The sequence below is a fragment of the Cyprinus carpio genome, chromosome B16, assembly GCF_018340385.1.
Source record: "Cyprinus carpio isolate SPL01 chromosome B16, ASM1834038v1, whole genome shotgun sequence".
Classification (NCBI taxonomy): Eukaryota; Metazoa; Chordata; class Actinopteri; order Cypriniformes; family Cyprinidae; genus Cyprinus; species Cyprinus carpio.
In genome coordinates this window covers 18,270,205-18,295,217 of record NC_056612.1, presented here as the reverse complement: position 1 = coordinate 18,295,217, position 25,013 = coordinate 18,270,205, and the positions used below count along the sequence as shown (strand labels likewise).

General features: G+C 39.2%; 2 protein-coding genes across 2 annotated transcripts; one reads left to right on the top strand and one right to left on the bottom strand.

Moving 5' to 3' along the window:
* The first annotated feature begins 5,385 nt into the window (after positions 1-5,385).
* On the top strand, positions 5,386-12,451 carry styk1b (serine/threonine/tyrosine kinase 1b). Its single transcript, XM_042741258.1, has 10 exons — positions 5,386-5,616; positions 7,059-7,117; positions 7,250-7,423; positions 9,119-9,445; positions 9,534-9,715; positions 9,899-9,979; positions 10,154-10,362; positions 10,451-10,491; positions 10,615-10,711; positions 10,815-12,451. Exons 2-10 carry the CDS (start codon positions 7,060-7,062, stop codon positions 11,008-11,010), a joined length of 1,365 nt encoding a protein of 454 aa, XP_042597192.1. The 5' UTR covers positions 5,386-5,616; position 7,059; the 3' UTR covers positions 11,011-12,451.
* A 1,095-nt stretch (positions 12,452-13,546) lies between these two features.
* Positions 13,547-24,370, bottom strand: LOC109104866 (polyhomeotic-like protein 1). Its single transcript, XM_019118179.2, has 15 exons — positions 24,145-24,370; positions 23,469-23,618; positions 23,222-23,332; positions 22,056-22,133; positions 21,747-21,890; positions 21,414-21,569; positions 20,245-20,329; positions 18,227-19,146; positions 18,008-18,146; positions 16,608-16,777; positions 16,421-16,493; positions 16,224-16,311; positions 15,923-16,094; positions 15,143-15,380; positions 13,547-15,053 (listed from the first exon to the last, which is right to left on the bottom strand). The coding sequence occupies exons 2-15, from the start codon at positions 23,586-23,588 to the stop codon at positions 14,902-14,904; spliced, it is 2,646 nt and encodes an 881-aa protein (XP_018973724.1). The 5' UTR covers positions 23,589-23,618; positions 24,145-24,370; the 3' UTR covers positions 13,547-14,901.
* Between the last annotated feature and the right edge of the window lie 643 nt (positions 24,371-25,013).

Genomic DNA, 25,013 nt, shown 5'->3' with positions numbered 1-25,013 from the left:
TCTAGACAGACAAGGGACTTATGTGAGGATCCTGTTTGTGGATTTCAGCTCGGCTTTTAACACTATCATCCCAAACCTCCTACTGCCCAAATTAACTAAGCTCTCTGTCCCACCTCCATCTGTCAGTGGATCAACAGCTTCCTGACAGACAGGCAGCAGCTAGTTAAGCTGGGAAAGTTCTCATCCAGTACCCGTATGATCAGCACTAGGCCCCCGAGGGTTGCGTCCTCTCCCCACTGCTCTTCTCTCTCTACACTAGTGGTTCTCAATTTTAGTCCTCGCGCCCCCCAGCTCTGCATATTTTGCATGTCTCTCTTTGTTAACACACCTGATTCAGATAATCAGCTCGTTAGAAGTGAGTGAGTGTGCATGAACTGTGTTCTCATTGACATGGTCCCTACACAGTGTTCACTGCTCCCTACTCCCTGAGCAGGGGAAATCTGTTGAAGTTTACCTCACTTCAGAACATTCATTCATGGATTTGGGCAACGTCTTTACAAATGGACAATTGTGACATCATATACCTCTGTAAATAAATACAATTAAAATTGAAGTCTCGCACACTTTAATGCACTTTGAATGGAACATATACGTTCTCTTTGAACTGGAATCATGGAGGAATATCCTGCGATGTCCACTTCGCAGGGCACTTACGTTCGAATAGAACAAACGTCTGAAGCCAAAAGAGAAAAATACAAAATGTGCAGAACAGGGGGGCACGAGGACTGGAACTGAGAACCACTGCTCTAAACCAGTGACTGCACCTCTAAAGACCCCTCTCTCAAGCTCCTGACATTTGCAGACGACACCACACTTATCGACATTATTCAGGACGGTGACGAGTCTGCTTACAAGTCAAGTCAAGTCAAGTCAAGTCAAGTCTGCTTTATTGTCAATTCTTCCACATGTACAGTACATACATACAGAGAATCGAAATTGCGTTACTCTCAGACCCCCGGTGCATACAGATAACACTAACAGTAGAGCTTAAAAATCTAGATCAAATATAAAATATAAGATAAAACTATACAATAAGGGAATGTAAAAAAAGACATAATAGAAAAAATAAAATAAAAATAAGGTTAAATAAAAGCAGCGCAAGGCACATGGCAGATAGAGTGCAAACCAGTGAACAAACAGTGCAGATAAAAAGATTTTTAGTGCATAAAAAAATAGCTTATTCAGTCTGATTAAAAGTGACAAAGTGACAAAGGGCTCAGAGCAGTTATTTTATTAAACTGACTGATGAGGAGGTAGAATGATGTCAGATCCATGGTGAATGAGGTAGTGAGCAGACCACTGCTGCACAAAGTGACTGGTGCATGACATTCGTATGTTAGAGGGAGGGGGGTGGAAGGACCTGGGGATGTGGGACCTGGGGGGGGGGGGGGGGGTTTCATAGTTCAGTGGTGCCTGAGGCAGAAGAGGGACGGGGGGGGTAAGTTCGGGAGCGAGTTCAGCTTCCTGACAGCCTGATGGATGAAGCTGTCCTTCAGTCTGCTGGTCCTGGAGACTCCGCAGTCTCCTCCCTGATGGCAGCAGACTGAAGAAGCTGTGTGACGGGTGAGTGGGATCACCTGCAATGCAGAGGGCTTTTCGAGTGAGACGGGTTCCATAAATGTCCTGGAGGGAGGGGGGAGAGAGACACCAATGATCTTCTCAGCTGCTCTCACTATGCGTTGCAGAGTCTTCCGGCAGGACGCGTTGCAGGCGCCATACCAACCAGTGATGCAGCTGGTCAGAATGCTCTCGATGGTGCCTCTGTAGAAGGTGTACATGATGGGGGGTGGGGCTCTGGCTCTCCTCAGTTTGCGGAGGAAGTAGAGACGCTGCTGTGATTTCTTGGCCAGTGATGCGGTGTTGTCGGTCCCGGAGAGGTCCCTCTGTGATGTGCACACCCAGGAACTTGGTGCTGCTCACTCTCTCCACAGTCGCACCGTTGATGGTCAGAGGAACATGCTGATGTGTGCGCTCTCCTGAAGTCCACAACAATCTCCTTCGTCTTCTCCACGTTCAGAGAGAGATTGTTGTCACTGCACCACCCGGCCAGGCGGCTCACCTCGCTCCTGTTGTTTGTCTCATCTCTGTTGCTAATGAGACCCACCACAGTCGTGTCATCCGCAAACCTTAATGAAGAGGTTGGAGTTGTGTGACGGTGTGCAGTCGTGTGTCAGCAGAGTGAAGAGGAGGGGGCTCAGCACACAGGGGGGGCCCCAGTGTTCAGTGTGATGGTGCTGGATGTGTTGCTGCCGACACGTACTGCCTGAGGTCTTCCAGTCAGAAAGTCCAACAGCCAGTTGCACAGCGAAGTGTTGAGCCCCAGCTCGACCAGTTTGTGAATGAGCTGTTGAGGGATGATTGTGTTGAATGCTGAACTGAAGTCTATGAACAGCATTCTGACGTATGAGTCTTTTTCCTCTAGATGTGTGAGTGCTGAGTGGAGGGTAGTTGAGATGGCATCATCGGTCGAGCGGTTGGACCGATATGCAAACTGGAATGGGTCCAGGGAGGGGGGGAGGGCAGACTTGATGTGGTGCATGACTAGCCGTTCGAAGCACTTCATGAGGATGGGAGTAAGTGCAACAGGACGGTAGTCATTGAAGCATGATGGAGATGGCTTCTTCGGGACTGGAATGATGGTGGTAGCTTTGAAGCATGTGGGAACAACAGCTTGACTAAGTGAGATGTTGAAAATGTCTGTGAAGACATCAGTGAGTTCTGCTGCACAGTCTCTCAGTACACGCCCAGGAATGTTGTCAGGACCCGGAGCTTTGCGTGCATTGATCCTGCTGAAGGATCTCCTCACGCTGTCTGGGGTCACGCATCATCACCTGGTCACTGGGAGGAGGTGGAGTCTTCTGTGCAGTGGAGCTGTTTTGTGCCTCAAAGCGAGCGAAGAAGGTGTTCAGCTCGTTCAGCTTTGTAAGCTCCTCTCTGTGTGGTGTAAACAAAGTCTAAAATGTTTTTACCTCTTGTTGGAAAGTTAATGTGTTGGTGTATTTTAGGAAATACACTCTTTAAGTCAGCATGGTTGAAATCCCCAGCTATGATGAGAAAAGCATCGGGGTGTGCTGTCTGCTGCTCACTGATGTGCTGGTACAGTTCATTTAGTGCATCGTTCCCTGTTGCTGTTGCTGTTGTTCGGGGGAATGTAAACCGAAACGAGCAGTATGGCAGATATTCCTCGGCAGATAGAACGGCCGGCACTAATAATCATAAACTCCACCAGGGCTGAGCAGTGTTTGCAGATCACAACAGCATCGCGGCACCACGCGTCATTGATGTAAACACAAAGCCCGCCGCCGCGGGTTTTTCCTCCCGCGACGCGAGCTCTGTCTGCTCGATAGCACGTCAGCTGGTCGAGCTGAATGGCGCAGTCCGGAACGCTGTCGCTGAGCCATGTTTCCGTGAATAAAAACACACAACAGTCTCTTACAGTCCTCTGAGTTGAACGTAGTAATCGGATGTAGTCCAGTTTATTGTCCAAAGAGCGTACGTTAGCCAGTACGACGGTGGGGATGGATGGCTTGTGTGGGTTAGCCGTTAGCCTAGCCCGGATACCTCCGCGCTTACCCCTCTTCTGCTTCCTCTCACGCCGCTTGTGGCGCCTCCGCTGTGGGCGAGATGCAGTAGAGGGGGTCGGTGATGATGTAGGCCTCCGGAGCAGTTCGAGATCTCGCAGCAGTTCCGCCGTGCGCGCGGAGTTTAACTCTCTAAAAATGCGGCTCTGCCGACATCCAGCAGAAACTCACGACTGTATGCGCGCTTAAAGACAGATAGACGCGATGACGACGTACAAAAACACTGCGACTCACAAGACAAAAAAACACGAAAACACCGTTCTGTCGGGACAGAGAGAAGCCGCTGCGTGTGGACGCGCCGCCATCTTGGACAGGAGGTTAAAGAGCTGGCTGTCTGATAAGTCTTAACCTGGAGCTTGACACACTCAAAACTGTGGAAATAATCGTGGACTTCAGGAGAAACCCCCCTGCATTCCCCCAACTCACCATCATGGACAGCACTGTAATGACAGTGGAGTCATTCAGGTTCCTGGGCACCACAACCTCTCAGGACCTGAAGTGGGACAATCACATTGAGTCCATTGTTAAAAAGGCCCAGCAGAGGCTGTACTGCCTTCGCCAGTTGAGGAAGTTCAACCTGCCACAGGAGCTGCTAAAACGGTTTTACTCTGTCATCACTGAATCCATCCTCTGCACTTCTATAACTGTCTGGTTCAGCTCAGCTACCAAATCTGACCTCAGAAGACTACAGAGGATAGTCCAGACTGCTGAGTGAATCACTGGTACAACCCACCCTACTCTTCAAGAACTGTACTCATCCAGAGTGAGCAAAAGGGCTGGCAAAATCACTCTGGACCCCTCACACCCAGCACACTCCCTCTTTGAACTGTTGTCATTTAGTCGACGCTACAGAGCACTGTGCACCAGAATGGGTGTTGTGTTGTTGCTATTTTATACATTGTCTATTTTGTATATTTGCATAGGCCTATTATTCATTTTATTATAGGTGTCCTGTCTTGTCATATCATTCTGTTCCACTGTGGAGCTTCTGTCACTAAAACAAATTCCTTGTATGTGTAAACCTACCTGGCAGTATAGCTCATTCTGATTCTGAGGTGTAAAATATTAAGTTCATGTCTGATAATAAGTGTACACTTTAAATATTATTCTGTGTAAGATATAAACAATTAGCATGGTCTCTGTAGTTTTAGCTGGTAAAAACTTATTTAAAAAAAAAGGCCTTTGTCATGTCTATTTGATTACTTTTTATTAATGGCTTGCTGATTTTAACTGTTTTTTGATCCAACCGAATGTTGAATGGTGCAATCTTACTATGGACTATTTGAAGTTCTTCAACTTAAAACCATCAGCTGTCAGACACTGAATGCAAGTGCTGACGAAACAGTTTTCATTCTAAACCATAAACACTGGATGAAAGGAAAACCTGCACGCCCTCTTCTACTGGTTTTAATGGACATTGATTGAGTCAGGAGTCATGCCTGGATGTCTGAACATCCTAGAGAAACTTGAGGAGCTGGATAATCAGGTTTTGGTTAGGCTACTAGATTCAGGAAGAAGAAAATGTCACATATACTGAACATGAGATTAGTTTAACACAAGTAGAGATAAAGGCAGGGTCTGAGCATTTAACTGGATATAGTGTAATTTCACGGGGTTTGACAGCTGTAAATGATACTCTGTGAAATTTAGAAATGGCTTGGCACTGTAATAAACCCTTTGGCCGTAAAAAAAAAAAAAAAAAAAAATTAGCACTACAGAAAAGGAGGGTGTTGCCAACAACAGCAAGTGAAGAGACGGAGCACAAATGAAAAGGGTGGAGCTAAGTCACCAACAAAGGTGCAACCTAGATAAACACAAGCAGGCTATACAGTACACCATAAGGATATTCTCTAGAAACAAGGAAGGAGACTACTAAAAGATACTGATGACACAGGAAAACATGGGATAGAGTGATGTATTCAACAATGGGATATAATTTCCATTATGGAAAACAATCTGAATAGAGACAATCTAAAACACAAGGAAAGACTGAACATCAAGGAGTAAGACCACCTACAACCACAGTGTCCAGCAGGTAGGCCAATACAGACCTGCAGACGAAGCCCTCAAAGTGAAATACGTGACTTAAGTCTTTTTGTTTACAAGGCAGGCCTAATTGTGTAATTAGCTGTCAGATGGTTTGATAATTTATTTATTGCAAATTAGTTTGTATTATAAAGTGCACAGAACACATATGTTGATGTCAAAACATTCCTCAATTATGTCAAAGAAGGACAGATATACTACAGAGAAAGCATTATATTTGCCATTCAAATGTTTGGGGTCAGTATGATTCTTTATAGTTTTTGAAAGTGCCCCAAAGTCTGTATTTATTTTAATATTAGTAAAACTGAAAATGACTGTTTTCTATTTAAACAGTTTTTTTTGTTCATGTAATTTACTCCTGTGTTGGAAAAACTGAATTTTCAGCATTCTTCAGTGTCACAAGATCCTTCAGAAATCAAGTAACATCTTATTGTTCAACACTTCTTGATACTAAAAACATTTTGGTGGAAACTGTGATAATTTTTTTACTGGATTCTTTGATGAACAGAAAGTTAGAAAGGAACAGCATTTATTTGGATTATTATTATTATTTTTTAACATTATAAATGTCTTTACTGTCATTTTTGATCAGCTGAATAAAAGTATTGGACCCTTTTTAAATACATTAAGTAAATATATTTAGGCTATGTATAATACATCTCAGTTGCTTATGTGGGTTTGAGAATGAAAAATGCAGACAAACAGGTTGAGCATCATAATCCAAATAAAAAGGTTGTTCCGTGTATGTGTCAGAAACAGAGATAATACAGTGGCCTTTTACTTCACAGTCTGAAAACACATTTAGCCACACTTATATGCATAAAAAGAACACATTTATCTAGTAGCACAACACAGCTGACAATTGCAAGCCATGAACACACACAAAGTATAGCAAGTATTAGTCCTGTTGTACTGACATTTAGAATGTCACACCAGACTGGGTGTTCACTGTTTGTTCACAAATGAGTTCATCTCATATTGCACATGGATCATAAGTGTGTAGTTCAGCATCTTTGAGATTATACTTACAAGATACTCTCATGTACACACACATAATTTACTTATGTACACAGTAAATATTTATATGTGAAATCTATGTCCTAGTATTTTTCCCCTTTTTCTTTCTGGGGTTTTTCCCTGAAAAACAAACAAAAAAACACTGTTGAACACTGATGGTGTTGACAAAGATGTGTCTCAACTACCCAAAGCCTTTTATGCTGATTAGAAACACTGATCATATTACGCTGACCCAGAACTCAGCATGATGTTTCATACTGCCATTATAGAAGACTTAGAACATTTAAAATCTACATTGTTTCAATGTTCTCCATATTTGGAGATCAACCTGAAACTCAGCGCAATACTTTGGTAAACAAGTAGTTAATTTTAAAAATCTCCAACATTTTAAATCCACATTCTGTCTCTGCGCAGGATGGCTACCACTTCCAGTTCTGTGTATTCTGAATGTAAACCTGGAGACACATTGTGTGGTGAGTAGATCATGTCTGTCAGATAAAACAAAAAGACATCATCGCCATTAGATGAGTATGTCACCAAAGTTGTAAGCGAAAATTTTAAAAAGTCACTTATATTCCTTGTCAATATGTGATTTGCTCCCTCAGAGATCCGTGTGTATGAACAGGAAGTGATTATCGTACCGGTGTTGTTTTTGATGAGTTTCTTGGTCACACTGGTGTTTCTGCTGCTGCTGAAGTTCTGTCCTGAGAAGGTGGATCGCCTGCAACCCAAGTCCAGTCGAACAACCAGGACTAGGAGAAACTTGCAAGGCATTGATGGTGAGTGTCTATATATATATATATATATATATATATATATATATATATATATATATATATATATAACATACCAAGAGTGCGTGTGTATATATGTGTGTGTGTGTGTGTATATGTGTGTGTATATGTGTATATACACACACACATTGGGGAAAATATTTATTTGATCCCCTGCTCATTTTGTAAGTTTGCCCACTTACAATGAAATAAAGGCTCTGTAATTTTTATGGTAGGTTTATTTTAACAGATAGAGACAGAATGACAACCAAAAAATCCTGAAAAAAAAAAAAAAAAACACATTATATAAAGGTTAGAAATTGATTTGCATTTCAGTGAGTGAAATAAGTATTTGATCACAAAAGAAAAACATGAGATAGTACTTGGCAAGCACATAGGTAACACCTTTTTTTGTAGTTGGTCACCAGGTTTGCACACATCTCAGGAGGGATTTTGATCCACTCCTCTCTTTCTTGGCTGTTGTTTGGCAACTTGAAGTTTCAGCTCCCTCCACAGATTTTCAATAGGATTGAGGTCTGGAAACTGGCTAGGCCACTCCATGACCTTAATGTGCTTCTTCGTGAGCCACACCTTTGTTGCCTTGGCGGTATGTTTCGGTTCATTGTCATGCTGGAAGACCCATCCATGACTCATCTTCAGGGAAGGAGGTTCTCGTCCAAGATTTTACAGTACATGGCCCAGTGACAGTCCATTTGCCCCTCAATGCAGTGAAGTCGTACTGTACCCTTAGCAGAAAAAACAGACCCAAAGGTTAATGTTTCCACTTCCATGCTTGACTGTAGGGATGGTGTTCTTGGGGTCATAGTCAGTATTTCTCTCCCTCCAAACATGGCGAGTCGAGTTAATGCCAAAGAGCTCAATTTTTTCGCACCAACAGTTGTCTCCTTCTCACCAAGCTTCTTGCTGATGGTCTTGTAGCCCATTCAAGCCTTGTGCAGATCTACAATATTGTCTTTGACATCCATTGACAGCTCTTTGGTCTTGCCCATGGTGGTGGGAGAGGTTGGAATGGAAGATACAGATTGTGTGGATAAGTGTTTTATACACCTAATGAGCTGACATTAGGAGTAACTTCTTAAAGTGGCAGGATTAATCTGTGTTCCACATGGGCACATAACCAATCTGTGGGAGCCAGAATTCTTTCTGGTTGGTAGGGGATCAAATAATTATTTCACTCACTGAAATGCAAATCAATTTCTAACCTTTATATAATGTGTTAACATCTTTATCATTTTAATATATATTTCAATGTTTCAACTTGCTAAATGTATTAAATGTAAAAATGTGCATGTATGATACATGTATGATGCATAGCAAAATTGATGTGTACATTTTACAGTTGAATAAAGAGTTAATCACAAAAATGTATTTCCTAATTAATAACATACATAAAGTCTGTACATAATACAGGTATTAATTATTTGCTTTAGTGTTAAGTATAAATGTTGTATCTCAAATGCAAACCATTGTGCTTATGTGTCGTGGCAAGGGCTTAAGAATCACACCTCTAATCTACACATTGAGACTGTTTGCACAAAATGGTTTTGATACTGACTTCAAGTAAACAAACATGACATTTGGGCGATAATATATTTTATTAAGTATGCTGTTCTGTTTTTTCATACTTTAAGTCATTGAATCCCACCTTAACAGTCTCTCTTTCTATCTCCCTATACATAGCTCCACAGGGTCTGAATGCTCTTGAAGGTGAGCCCATAGCATTGGACACTACATCTTACATGACGTTCAACCCAGTTCGAGACTCCTATAGAAATGAACATTCCTCCTTCAATGCCAACAATGTGGCCTTTACCGATGGCGGAGGCTCTTTTGGCGCCACAGCTTCAGCCTTCACAAAGCCCAGGGAACTTCCACGACAGCGACTACCGGAGAACTTCAAAGGGGTGTCTCCTCTCAAAGCATCATACTCTCTGAAGTCAGACAGCTCCGTCTCACTCTACAGGGCTCGTATGGAAAACAGAAATGTGGTGCTGCGTGTACTTAAAGGTGCCCCTATGATTGATGATATAGTCATAACCTCTGACTGAAATTTTGAATTCCAGTTTCACTCTCCTTTTTTTGTTCTCATACTCAGATTCAGCCAGTAACCAGGAAAGTCAGTCATTCTTGGGCTTTGCGTCCTTCCTTTCCCAGTTAGGGCCTCATCCCTTCTTACCGGAGCTTCTGGGAGTTATATCCCTGCGAGCTCCTCTTATTACTGTTATTGAAGAGATGGAGAACAGAGATCTGCTCGGATTCCTGTGGAGGTGTAGACAGGTAAGATGTTTGACCAAGATGTTTTATAGCAGTGGTTCTCAACTAGTGGGAAGCAGCCATAGGACATAAGCAACATTTTGAAAGTTCTAAAATGCTTCCTTTATCTTATGTTGTTGATCTCAAATGTTTGTGCATCTAAATACTTATTTTGGTGCAAATTCTTTTGTTATTTGGTATTAACAGGATAATGTTGGACCAGACGGCATGTATCAGATGACAGAAAAAAAGATCTTCACCATGGCTTCACATGTGTCCTCTGCACTGGTGAGCACAATATTGTTATCACCATTTTTCTCAGTGTCAAATCCAAGCATTTTGGTATTTGGCAATATAAGCACTAGTTGGAGTAAATATGACAACATTGATGGTGTCGTGTGAAATTTTGGTTCAGTTTCAAGGACGGAGATCCTCTGACCTTTCTTGCTTCTTTCTCTGTAGGACTTTCTCCATACCAAAGATCTTCTCCACTGCAACATCAAAGCTTGCAGTGTGTTAGTCAGCAGGATTTGTACTGCAAAACTCTGGGGTTTGGGTGATTTGTATGCAAGGACATCAGCAAGTGTTAATCACAGTGAAGATCCTGGGAGAAAAAAGTGGCAGGCTCCTGAGCTACTGGCCAAGAGACCAGCCACTCCAAAAAGTGATGTGTAAGTAAAAAGCACAATACATGTTATCTGAAAAAACAGCGATCATGTTTTCAGCTCAAATACATGTATTTATTGATCTTTTTTGCAGTTGGTCACTTGGGCTGCTACTGTATGAAATGGTGACTCTGGGTGAGTTTGCTGTCTGGTTCTTTTGGGACGATTCAAGTTGACTGTATCTTGCTTATAATGATTAATAACTCTCACATTTAACTTCTCTCACATTTTTGTTTATCCTATTCTTTATACTTTCAGGTGAGGTCCCCTTTGCTGAAATCCCTGCAAAGGAACTTCTACAGTATCATCAGCGAGGGAAAACCCTGAAGAAACCGAACAACTGCTCCAACTCACTGTAAATACACCTTTAAAATTGTTGTTTTGTAAAATTATTTTATTCACTGATTATAAAGTGTGTATGTTCAAAATAATCAATTGTTACTACTGCTTTTCTCCAGTTACTCACTTATCAAAGCTTGCTGTCAGTGGAAGGAACAGGACCGCCCTTCACTGGCTGAGGTCAGGCGTAAACTCCAATCAGGAGAGAAGAGCGCCAATGACAGCAGTGTTATCCGTGTGCCTGAGCCAATCAATATTGAACAGTATCTGAAGGAAGCAGGATATGGAGAATCCAACAACTACACCGTTTTCTAAACTTCACATGACTCCTCACAATACAACACACATATATAAATATATTATTTGGTGTTTGTGGTGTAAACTGTTCATCTCCAGTGCTTCCTGCTGAGTGAATTGAGTCTTGACCAGTAGGGATGTGACGAGATCTCGTGGTGCGAGATATGGCGAGATCCGATGTGTCCCGCGAGATCCGTCTGGTCTCGCGAGAACATGACGATATCCTCGCAAAACAATTTGCAGTTTACATTAGAGCTTCACAATTAATCGTTTAAAGATCGCGATCTCAATTCAAACACACACGCAATCTTATTCTTGAATGACAACGAATGTCTATTACAACTGTTTCACATCGCGAGTGTCAGTGGAGCGTGAGAAGCACGTTTTGTCACTGCCCATGTTAATGAATAATTCATGCTGCTGCTGATCCAGAAAGAGCAACACAAACAGTCTTTTCAACCACACAACATTATTTCTGTGTTACAGACATTTAATTAACATAAGTACTGGGATAAAAGTTTATAGTTTGGGTATAAACACTTATTCTCTACAGTAGAAGACTTAAGCAATAAACATTTTGCCAAAACCGCTAGTAAATTATTTTATTTTGTTTAGTTTTCTAATCTTTTTTTCTTCAGAATTGTGAGATAATCGTTATCTCCAATTTATATATAAAAACATGATTCTCAATTTATCCAGAATCGTGCAGCTCTAGTTTACATGTTGTTTATTGCTGCATATAATAGATATATTATATTAAGTAGATATATAATATAAGTTGAATGATGAATGATGCATTTATTGTGTATTGTTGTACAACCAAAGCGCTTTACAATCATGTGGGGGGGTCTCTCCTCAACCATCACCAGTGTGCAGCATCCACTTGGATGATGCGATGGCAGCCACAGGACAACGGCGCCGGTGCGCTCACCACACACCAGCTACAGGTGGAGAGGAGAGAGACAGAGCCAATCAAGTCGTTGGGGATTATTAGGAGGCCATGATTGACAAAGGCCAAGGGGGCAATTTGGCCAGGACAAGTTGATTTCAAAATGCGTCTACATTTTTTGCATTTTGTGTTTTTCAGTTGAATAAAAGACTATTTCTCCCTATATATTTAGTCATCGAGGATTTCTTTAAAAAAGTTTAAAAGTCTCGTCTCGTTCTTGTGAACCCAGTCTCGTGTTTCGTCTCGTCTCGTGGGATAAGTGTCTCATCACACCCCTATTGACCAGCCATACAGACATAAGAAAATTTTAATGTATGAAATGTTAATTTTAGAGAATGTTTACAGATATTATCCTTTCTTTAAAATTCATTGAACAGATTGCAACATTGCCAAATCCTAGGATTTTATGTCACCATGAATAAAATCCTAAATGTATTGTATAGTTAGATATTTGAACTTGATGCTATGAAAAGGTGGAGTTTAAAGCAATAAACACTGAAATGTTTCAAACTTACTTGACTGATCTGATCAAGCAAAATTTAGCAGTACAATAGCCAGGTTAATGATGCAGCCTTGTTTAAAGATATGTGAAAATGATTGACTTTATCTGTTCAACTCTTGGATATTTTAAACACTATTACAGGAGTAGAATTATCCCCATAATACACCTTAAAATAAACATTTTGATTTTATATATTCTGTTTTAAATCTTATTTGGATTATGTTAGCTAGACATGTTTAAATGTAGTATGTGGTCATTTATTTAATCTGTATTTCATTCCTTTCAATCACCGAATCTTCCCCAACTTTTTTAAACACATCCTTAAATGAAAAACAAGAACATATCCTATCTTTTCTGATCTCAAACAAGTCCATAATTAAGCCTACGTAATTATTCGTTTTTACTTATCTCTTCTTCTCCTCACAATAACTCTCGTTTTGTCTTCATACAAGCAGAATTAATGTGCAAGTAATGTAACGTTACAATGCTAAAGTCAACAAACCTAGTCAAAATTCCTGGTGTGGGTGAAACTCACGTAACATCTCGTTTCTCCTTTACTCTTCTCGTTTTTTTCAGTGGTGTTCATTCCAAGGATAAATATAGACATTAGTTAATGGATCAATTCTCATTTTTCGTTGCCTTTTTTTGGTGCACGTGAATACAAAAACCCGCAACCAACGGGCAACGGCTCTGTATTTCTTCCCACGACTGCATTTTCAAAAACATGAGACTTGAAACTACAGCTGCCTCTGAATGAATCAATGTTTTGAACGAATCGGTTGAGTGAATGATCAAGTTGACTCTCTTCTAGGAACTTGTTGCCACCTACTGGCATCACCATAACCGGCAGAGAGTCACTCAAACCCACTTCTACACAACGTTACAGATTAACATTAGACATATATTTAAAGATATTTATTCAGTCGTAGCAAATCCAATAATCAAAATCAAACCTTTTAGTTAAATTTGTTAAAAAATTCAATTAAAACAAATATAAAACGTGCATTATCCATTGACAAAGCCATCAGTGCATTTTAAAACAAGGACCAGAAACTAATACTAATTTGCCAACCAGGAAATAATGACTTGAGAAAAACTGGTTGTGAATGTCACAGCACCTTCTTTATTCATAATTAAGCATACAAAGAAACTCAGCCATATGTTTAGAGCCCCAACAAACAGCTTGCTCAGGCGCTCTCTCTCACAAACACTTACACACTACCTCATCATACCGGTGCTGCAAGCCTCTCGGGTAAAGCTACTAATACTTGTCTATGAAGCTGGTAAACTGTACCCAAAAATAATGATGCTACTTTTCAATACAAATGAAAAGTTTTCTAACCATCTACTGTAGAAAAAAAAATGTATTGTTCTAGAATCAGTTATCTAATCATTCCTTCAGTCTGTGATTTACAAAAAGAAACAAAACCTACTTCCATTCAGTAATACTGTGTAGTGAGAGCATTACAGATTTTCCATCTCTCACAGCCTCTGAACCATCAGTAACAGTGAATCAGGTATGTACACGCAGAAAGCTGCAGTATGAAATCACCAATGGCTGCAATGACCATTTCTATATTTTCATTGCAGACAGTTATAAAGTGTATGGGAATCTAACTGTATCAACTTCCTAAATGGCACACTGAAGACAATCAACAATCCCTTAATCAAGTGCTGATGAACCGAAAACAACAGGCTTTCCAAACAAAAGTAGCCAAATGACATTCAAGTCGACTTTTTTTGTGAAAAAAAACAAGGCCATGAAGGAAGATGCAGCTGTCAGGCGCAACATACTGTTTTTTTTTTTCTTTTCTTAGAAAGGCAACTTATTCACATCTTTGACTCTGATAGTCAAAAGCACTACAGGTATAACATTGATTACTGTCTCTAAAGGCATTATCAGTCATACTTTGATTACTATTGTTTAACATAACTGACAAACACAAAAGGACTACACATTTACAGTGACGGCTTCAAATCAGTGATGCGAAGCTCACATGCCCATTCAAACACAGCCCAGATATTATATATGTAGCACATTCAAAATCCAGAATTGAGATGTATTATGTTTATCATCTCCTAACTAAACGATTCTGTCATTTATAGATTATACATTATTATCTTTGTGCTATTTTGTCATTTAGGATCACTCCCATTATTCTTTCTGGAACTGTTTGAAAACAGGAAAAATTAAAGTGAGAACTAGTCAGTTCCAATCTAGCCATCATAAACAAAAATACTACTGTAAATAATTAGCTTTAATAAGGCATCACTTGTTTTCCCCTTCAGAAGTCATTCAATCCTGCTCTTTGCTGTTTTTTTATTTATATTTTTTGGATTAATCTCTAGGTCAGACATAAAATCCAATGTCTTTTCATGGCCATCAGTTTCAGTTTCTCAGGCTGGTGACAGAAGTATAAAGCTCTAATCCTGCTACTTCTCTCTCTGCATCCCTCGTTCAATCTTTCAGGCTGTTGATAGAAGCACAGATTTTGAGGGCGGGACCGAGTTTGATGTTCATGGTGGACATAAGATGCTCTTCCTTTAGTAGCATGAGCGCTTGGCCATCAATCTCCTGTGACAGGAACTGGGATGCCAGGTCCTCACAACCTGCAAGACATGGAGGAGTATATGATATAATATAGTAAATATACAGGTGAACACAACGCATACATCCAGAGGAGCATCAGAACACGAACCTTGAAGAGAAGAAATGAACTGACACACTTCCTCCACACTCCAGTGAGCAGGGTTGCCAGATAAGAAGTGGTTCTCATCCACTGGGAGGGCACTTGGTGCTGTGTCATCCAACTGAGGGCCACAGTGGGTTGGTCTTGGGCATGAGAATGATGAGCTGGGAGAGAGTGACAAGAAGTCTTCCTCTTCTTCACCCTCACAGCTGGAAATGTCCTCGGAACGGCTAGATTCTGAACGACACTGCGAAAGAGAAAAAAAAATTATGTTTCAGTTCCCTTTGGGTGATGTTTCAGTTCCCTTTGGGTGACTTTATATATCTACACTGCAGTTCAAAGTTTTTATTTTTATTTTTTATGCTTCTCTCATAGGCTCACAAACTTTGTAATTTGTTCTTGTGATGGCAAAGCTGAATTTTCAGAAGCCATTATCACATGATCCTTCAGAAGGATTCTAATATGCTGATTTGGTGCTCAATAAAAAATTGTATTATTAAAAACAGTTGTGCTGCTTAATATGTTTGTGGAAACCGTGATGCATTTAATTTAGGATCCTTTGAGGAATACAAAGTTCACAAGAATGGCATTTATTTGAAATATAATTTTTTGTGACAAATGTCTTTACGGTCACTTTTTATAAATTGAATGCATCCTTGCTGGATAAAAATATTAATTAAAAGTATTTAAATAAAAATCTTTCTGACCTTAAACTTTTGAACGGTAATGTACATATGATTTTAATTTGATTATCTTATAATCAGGTTGCTGCAATGTCCATCATCTCACCTTTACAGAAAGATGCCTGCCTGTTATTTTAGCACAGGCGATCTCAGAGCTGCTTCTGCGAGGACCCCTGCGTCTAGCAATAACATCCTGCACAACAGGGCCCCCTGGTGGTCGTTCGACCCCCTCAAGACCCCTACTAACACGGTAATGGTTACTGCAGCTGACATTATACCTGTTTGAAAAGCACATACTCATTCAGGTTAATTCATAATTAATTACATTTATTCAATATACATTTATTATTATTATTAAAAAGACATTTTAAGAATCTATTAGTGATATGGGCTGATTTTGGTCTCACCTCTTGGCACAGGTTTTGGAACAGAAGCGCTTTGATCGTCTGAACTGGCTGGCCGGTGCAAATCTTAGACAGTATTCACACTTTAATTCTGAAAACGATATATAGACACAATGTGTAACAGACAGAGAGAATATAATTATGCCTGAACAACTTCATTGTAGGAAATATTTTTCCACAACTTTGAAACAAAAACTCACTATCAGAGCGGATGTTCTCTGGATGTAGGATGGGTGGAACAGCCACAGGAAGTTCTTTCAATGGCCCAGTCACCTGTCAGTCAGAAGGAACAATTAATGTGTGTCCTATTCCTCTCAGAACTCTGGTCCACTAATTAATAAGTGTCTTTCATGAAAAACTAGATTTGCATTTAGCAGATACACTCACAGGGAAAGGTTCGGCTCCCTCCTGGATAACAAAGCCCTCAATGAGGTGAGTGAGGACCTGAGGTTTGACCACAGCCTGTGGGACAGGTGCTCGATCACCCTGTCCTCCTCCACGAGAGAGAGGGAGAGAAAGAGAGAGAGTAGGAGGAGAGGAGAACGCTATCTCTGGGACTAAACAACAAATAGACAGGGAGAAACAGATGGTTCAGAGAAGATGAGAAGAATAAATAGTGATTCAACTAGGGTTGCAAAAAGGTGGAAATTTCAGAAACATTTTTTCAGAAACATTTAAGAAATTTTGGAAACATTCCAGGATTTTTTCGAATCTTCCAGGAATTTTTGGAAAGTTTCCAGAAATTGTCCACCACTTTGCAACCATAGATTCAATAGTGTTTACTGTTGAATCATATATATATTACACTTTATACACATTATATATTATAATTTTTTAAAATAAATGTTTATTACTACATTTTCTAATTATATATATATATAAATATTTATTACATATTTAATATCAAATTATATTTACATTAGTTCATTAGTTATATTACAATATTTATATTAGATGCAAACTTATACAAAAATACTATAAAAATACTATATCAAAACAATATGTTAGTTTCACAATTTAGGCAACCATAGTTTTATAAACTACTGTTAAAAATGGATATTCATTTTGAGATCTGTTAAACATAACATTAACAGCATTAACAAATGATTATGGATTTTAAAGATGAACTTTGAGTGTAAGATTATAGAAAATATAATCTAAATGTACAAATTGTGGGAAATTAATTATCCAGAATTAACCACTATGATAACTAAGGGATAGAAGGATGACCAACAATAAAACAAATGAGCATAAAAAAAAACCACACACACATTGTTTTAAATAACACTACAATTATTTGACACTAGCACTTTTTTTTAGGTTTTCTCTCACGCTCACCAAGGATACATTTAATAACCACAGTAAAAACAGTAATGCTGTAAAATATTTTTCACAATATATAATAATTTCTCTATTTTAATATATTTTTTTAATGTAATTTATTCCTGTTTTGGAAAAGAAAACTTTATTTTTATTAATGCTGGAAACAGTTGATTAATGATAATGTTTTTGTGGAAACCGTGATATGTTTTTCAGGATTCTTTGATGAATTGAAAATGTCCAAGGGAACAGCATTTGTTTAGAATAGAAATTGTTAGTTACATTATAAATGTGTTTACTTTTGATCAATTTAACCATGCGCTTGCTCAATCAAAGTATTAATTTCTTTCAAAAAAAAATCTTACTGACCCCAAACCTTTATAAAATAGTGTATAGTTAAAAAAAAAAGAGAAGCATTTTGCTATAAACACTGTAACTTAGTCATACTATTCCTGCCTATGGCCCACCTGTATCTAGTGAGGGAGCTGGTGAGAGAGGAGGAGCGGAGTCTTGCATTGACGGACTTGCATTGACGGCCTCAGCTGACATCTCATGGGCTAAATCTGATTCAGATTTCCTTTTTAATGGACCAATCCCAGGCTTCGTCTACAAGAGAAGGAAGATTGCATGAGTGCCACAGCATGGAAAGACCACAGGGAAATACAGTTCACCCATTAACTACTAACCGGAGCCGGTCCAGACTGAATGAAAACAGAATCTCCAGAGTTATTCTGTCCATCTATCGAGTGTGTGACCAAAGCAGGATTACCCTGACTCAATGCTGGGCTCTGATTGGTTTGCATCTGAGACACTGGGAGGGCACTTTGGGCTGTTTTAAGGCACATGCCAGCTCCGCCCGTTTCCACAGCAGTCACCATTGTAACAACATTGCTACCAGAGTTATTGACGGGCAAGACAGCCGTAGCATCCTGCTGGGCACAACAGGTCCGAGCCTGGGCCACTGCTAAAGCCTGGGAGTTCTGCCTCGCTCCGACCAGCTGAACTGGGACATGAGGGTGATGGCCTCCTGTGGCCTGCCCATTGTTGGGTGGTGCTGGGAGAATGGGAGGTGGGTGGCGAGGGGGCATCTGCACAGGCAGCCGATGAGCCGTTTTAGGTTGAATTGGCACATGCCCCGTTCCATGACCCAGTTTTTCAGTGCTCAGATTCGCCCCCGTCTGCTGGAGTGGCTGCACCACTAATGTCTGGGCAGTCATGTTAGATTTGTTTGCCACCGTACCCATTGGATAGCCTTGAGAAGATGTAGGAACATTGGAGGTTGGCACCAGGATGTGGGTAACGGTTGCTGTAGCAGCTGGTACTCCTCGAGCTTGGCACAAGCCAGATTGAGAAAGGAGGATCTGGGAGAGAGGGAGCGAGGTGGAAGCCGAGGAGGACGGAGGATTGGAGGAACCTCCAGCTTGCTGTGGGGTGACAGCGGATTGGTTAGCGCCCTTCACGTTGAGACCAGGCATGCTGGGATTGGTGGCGTTGGAGCAGTTTTGCAGTTTGGGGTTGGCGAGCGGTTGAGTCTGTGGTTGGAGCTGCTGGGCTGACTGACCAAACTGCTGCTGAGTCTGAGTTTGCTGGTTAAGTGGGAATGAGCCTAGAGGTCAGAGAGAGATAAACAAACTTTAGTTCATTTCATAGTCAGTGCAACTGGGAAATGATTGCAGCAGACATACTGTATACATTTGGGAATCTGAAATGCAATACATGGCAAAACAAAAGGGAGTGACTGTGTACATGCATTATTATGACTTGTAAAATAAACATTTGGTTTTCTGTGACATTTAGTAATAAATGTGTTAATATTTAAACTTGTCAGGTATTGACATGTTTTGCCATCTATGCTATTGTTTTCTTTCTTTTTTTCCTCAGTCAAAGTGTTTATGAATGCTACTGGCTTGGAGTTTCCTCTGTATTTATAGTAAGTGCATAATGTCCAGCAATTATTGCATATTTCCATTTTAAATAAACATTTTCAATGTTTTAGAAAGAAGCATCTTATGTTCACCAGGAATACATTTATTTGATTAAAAATACAGTAAAAACAGTAATATTGTAAATATTATTACAATTGAAAATAACTGATTCCTTTTTGTAAATATATATATATATATATATATATATATATATATTTATATATATATGTATATATATATATATATATATACAGGAGTAAATTACATGTAAAAAGAATATATAGTTATATATATATATATATATATATATATATATATATATATAATATATATATATATATATATATATATATATATATATTTTTTTTTTTTTTTACATGTAATTTACTCCTGTGAAGGCAAAGCAGGATTTTCAGCAGCCATGATGATTTTTTTTTTCAGGTTTTTTAATGAGTAGAATGTTCAAAAGAACTTTATTTATTTGAAATATGTAGATTTTTTAACATCTTAACTGTCATTAAAAAATTAAATAAACCTTAAACCTTACTGACCCTAAGGTTTTGAATTGGTATATGTGAAAAATATATCAATTAATTATATTGTTTAAAAAAAAAGTTAGATAAATAAGACTACATTATGATTTATACAATTAGAAATTGAAGTTTAAAAAAAAATGTGTTGGAGCAGGGCAAGTGAAAATCTGAACTACTGGCTCGACTGGCCAAGCAGTAAAAACCCTGTATTGTTAAGCCCTGTAATATCTTCATTTTAATCCTCACCATTTGTCTCCTTCCTGTCTGCAAACTCTGTCTTTACAGTAGCCACCCTTGGAGTGGACACGCAACGCATTGCCAAGTTCTGCACCTAAAAAGAGAGAGACAAATGAAATTATGCAAGAGGCAAAACAATCAAAAGTGTGAAAGGGAGAAGGATATACCAACATCACAGTGAACTAAGATTTTAACACTATGGTCTAACCAGACGAAACTAATTTTCACTGACAAGTAATTTTTTGTTCAAAACTGATAGTGAAATACTATGTAACAGAATCACTAGTTATTAAGAATATATAACCATTAGGAATATATTTGATGTTCCAAACTGCTGGAATACAGTGGAACTACAGCCAAGAAGTAAATACTGTTATTCTGGAAGAAAAAGAAGGCTCATACATGTAAACTACAGCTTGGAGAGATGATTTCTACTTTACATTTGGAACAAATTAGGTACTGTTTGAAGGGCAAATTTGAGCAGTTTGACAAAATCTGGCACCCTTTTCTCTGTTACCTTGATGGAAACCCTACGGACTAAGGCATCATTTCTTAATGTAATGTTTAAATATTTTTTCATCATACTTTACAATTTAATGTAAAAGGTCTTGTAAGGGATAGTTTGTGATGTGTTTTTTTCTCTCTTTTATAATTTTGTTTGTATTCTTTGTACATGTAATAGAGACGAAATATCTAAGATTTAGGGGTGCATGATAAATATCGGCCGATATCATGATTTCACATAGAGCAGCTGTTACTACACAGAGCCATTGTTAACTGACAAGCTGCGGAAAGCCACGCTGATAATGAACGTGGATTTCCGCAGCTTGTCAGTTGTGAAATCATGCACGTGATGGAATTTACAACTGATTAGATGACCGTCTTTACTGACGAGATGCACATTAATTATTGGCTGATATTTATCGTGCACCCCTACTATGATTGCATTTCCAATCTTCAAAATCTTTGTCTTTCAATAAAACTTATTTGACAAAAAAAGAAGAATATATTTGATGTTTAATATACAGTGAAAAAGACACAAAAACCAAGCAACCTGGTCTTATTGCATGGTGAAGCTGCTCAGGAAGTAGGATTCATCGCTTACTAGAGTGCCCCAGATTATGACACAGTCTAAAGTGTCAAGAAAAAAAAAACACTTAGAAGGCCAAATGTCACACCTGATCATTGTCTGACTGGTTACTTGAGGATGTGGGAGCTGTTTCCTGTTGCTGCTGGGGCTGCTGTGTGGCAACCGTTGCCACAGCAGCTGTCGCTGTACCACCAGGCATGAAAATGAGCTGAGGGGTGAGAGGTGCCCTGAGAGAGCGGTTTACCTGTGGGTGGAAAGACCAGTAAAATTACACCCTTAGGAAAAGTGTGAGCTTGGATAAACATTACATGAACGGTCCCCGGGTGAACAGTTTTATACTGTTGTACAGTGTTATTACAAGCCATAAAAACATATATTAGGTCTTGGTCTGGATTTAAGTGCACTCTGACAAGACACTTACTCTCAGGTACATCTGACCCTGTCCACCCGAGTTTCCACCCAGCAAAACTGACTGGCTAAGGGCTGTTGAGGTTGCAGAGGTGGCAGGTCCCACTGGACGGGGGTTTGTCATGGTCCCTCCACCAGAAGTGGTACTTAAGTTGACTTAAACAAGCACACCATAGATCAGCTCTAGCCTCTGTTTAATAAAACATTCCAAAATGATTGTCAACAACTGTAAGCATATTTTTACAGAGAAAGAGTTAGAAGTGAGCATAGTTCTAATTTCCATCAGCCAGGCCACACATTTAATCGATGTAAAAGCACTCACTGTGCACTGCGCTGAACTTGTAGCTTGAGAGACACTGTTACTGGGAGAGCTGGACTGACGACTGGCTGCAAGAGTTGCCTGAAAATATAAAAGGGAAATATCTCAGGGTGAAATACTGAAGAAAAAAATAAATAAAATTGTAGAATAACACTACAGCACTTAAAATATTTTTTGATGTAAAATTAATATTACAACGTTTATGAAAAAAATAGAATGTTTTTAATAACAATAATAACAGAAATTATACATTAGAGTCATAAAAATAAATAATTATTAGCGATAATAATTTTACTAAAAAAATCCATAATAATAATTTACCATTTGCAAAAAATAATGGAAATTTTACAACTACAATGTAACTTCATGATAGCTATGAATTCATTAACACTTTGCTGAAAAACAATTACAATTAAATATGGTGCAAAACAACGCTTAAATACTGAATATCAGACATGTTAATTCATATTTCTCAACATGTGTAAAACACAATCACCTACACTGCTCAAACATTTGGAGTCTGTAAGATATTTTTTTCAGGAGTGCACAATAAATATCGGCCGATAATTAATGCGCATCTCGTCAGTAAAGCCAGTGCTCATTAATTATCGGCCGATATTTATCGTGCACTCCTAATTTTTTTATATTTTTAAAAGAAGTCTTTTATGCCAAGGTTGCATTTATTTGATTAAAAACATAGTAAAAACTCTAATATTGGAAAAAAAATATATAAAATAAAATTTTCTGTGAGGCAAAGCTGAATATTCAGCAGCCATAACTCCAGACTTAACTCCAGACTTCAGTGTCAAATGATCCTTCAGAAATCATTCTAATATGCTAGAATGCACTGCTTAGTTTTTTTGTGGATTTTTTCAGAATTCTTTGATTATTAGAAAGTTCAAAAGAACAGCACTCATTTGAAATAGGAATCTTTTGTAACATTATAGGTCTTTACTGTCACTTTTGATCAATTGAATGTGTCCTTGCTGAATTTTTTTTATTTTTTTTGAATGTACAGTAGTGTACTCAATTTACCTAACCAGTTAAAAATGATGAATCCTCTAGTTAAAACACCAGGACTGAGATTTAAAAAAATTGATCCAATTTGTAAAGGAAATATGCATAATTTGGTTGTTTTTCCTCATCTTGCTTGATTTACTGTGTCTGACCTGTTGCACAGCAGCCAGGTTATGGAGTTGAGCGCTGTTGATCTGCTGCTGCAGCATCAGTTGCTGGAAGTACTGAGCTGCATTGGGCTGCCTCTGTAACGCCTGCAGTGCCTGGAAACATATTCAAGAGTACAGACAACTGCATTTCCCACAATTCAAGACACAGAGTGGCACTGGCATGAATAAGTGATTTAAATGACACTTCAATTTGGCTGTTTGTGAACTTCGCAGTGGCTTTGTGACCCACCTGCACTGCTTGCCTTTCATACAGAGACATTTGAGCTATCTGAGGGGGGCGGGAGTTTCCCCCTGATGCTGCACTGCTATTGGCTGAGCTGGAGTTGGTCTGGTCTTCTCCTGCCTCCATGCTCACTGGATGGACGACCAGTCAATCAAACTTTGTAATAGAATACCAGAGAAAAATATGCATCAACAAACGCTTTAGCAGAGTTTTTACGCTTATATGTTTCATAAAATATGAATTAAAACAGCTAATTAGAATAAAAACAATGGAGCAGTAGAACACTTTCGCACAGGCACACTTGTTAACTTGTGAGAGCACTCAAGTCTGTTAAAACCTTTTGATAGAATCTCTTTAAAATAACCCAACGGTGTTAAGTAGTTTTAATGTATACAGCATCAGTAATAAACAAAATAAAGGTTAAGGTTATCTGTCATCTGCGAGTGATGAATGATCGAGGTTCTGCTGCATAAGTTCTGTGCAATATTCACATATCAGCAAGTTACGATGCATGCTAGACAAAATAACACCATGCACACTTATTCATTTTCATATGTGTATGAGCAGAAGCAATGCACTGGGGAAAAAAAGACACCATGTCCACCCCCAGCATCTCATCCGATGCTGCAAAAATGTTGGGCGAACTGGCGACTCCCAAAGTGCCAAACAGAAAGAATTTTACCTCTGCGATTGGCACTGTTTTTGCTTCCCTCTCTCGTAATGGAAACAACCAGCAGGAAACGTTGAGTCCACGGTGCTTATGATATCGATATAATATAGTTAATATAGTGTTTATTTTTTGCTTTCGCAAGTATTGATGGAATTCTTCAAACAACGGTGATTGTGATGAGGCTCAAAAAAATTGATAAAACCCCGCCCCCCACACTGTTTACTATTCTTTTTCCGGCGCCAAAAATGACGTGACAGATAGATGTCTGCAGCAGTGTCAGAGCCCGTCTACGGAGAGCCTTCCCACTCCCTATTAAGTCCTATTGTACCGAATTTTGGTTGCAGTTCCACCAGAGTTCCACTGGGGGCGATCGCCATGAGTGCAAAATGAATGGGAGTCTATGGGGCTAGACGGCTAAATTTGTCCCTTTCACCCGATTGCCGTTGAGAAATCTCATATCTGATTGTAGGTTTTGCAAGTTCAACATGGGTTATAGGTCGAAAGTTGAATGAACGAGTACTTATGTCCTTTCAATTTCTTACAGGTTGAGTTGTTGTTGTCCATAACACGCTAGTATTCTGCTAATGAACGTATAACGTATGACGTCATTGACATTTTAAAAGACTTTTTAAAGCAAATACGTGACTCTAAAAAATCTAACACCCAGCAGTGTGTAATTTCTTTGCATCTCCTTTCGAATACAACATTCAAATTACTAGACAAAAAATAATATCCTGAGAAAAGTGGATTTTGAGGGGTATACCGCCATTGACCTCCATTCATTCTGCACTCGTCCTGTGAGCGCCCTCATATGGAATCAGAGTGGAACTGCAACCAGTTCAGAAGCCGGAAGTGTAGTGAGAGTGAAACTTCTCGCCATA

Bases quoted from the DNA above. Each gene is read 5' to 3' on its own strand.
- LOC109104866 (XM_019118179.2), bottom strand. From the start codon at position 23,588: ATGGAGGCAGGAGAAGACCAGACCAACTCCAGCTCAGCCAATAGCAGT. The intron at 23,333-23,468 runs GTGGGTCACAAA...ATATGTTTCCAG, and splicing joins ATGAAAGGCAAGCAGTGCAG to GCACTGCAGGCGTTACAGAG. The intron at 21,891-22,055 runs GTGAGTGCTTTT...GTGCTTGTTTAA, and splicing joins CAAGTTCAGCGCAGTGCACA to GTCAACTTAAGTACCACTTC.
- styk1b (XM_042741258.1), top strand. From the start codon at position 7,060: ATGGCTACCACTTCCAGTTCTGTGTATTCTGAATGTAAACCTGGAGAC. The intron at 10,492-10,614 runs GTGAGTTTGCTG...TTATACTTTCAG, and splicing joins GTATGAAATGGTGACTCTGG to GTGAGGTCCCCTTTGCTGAA. The intron at 10,712-10,814 runs GTAAATACACCT...GCTTTTCTCCAG, and splicing joins AACAACTGCTCCAACTCACT to TTACTCACTTATCAAAGCTT.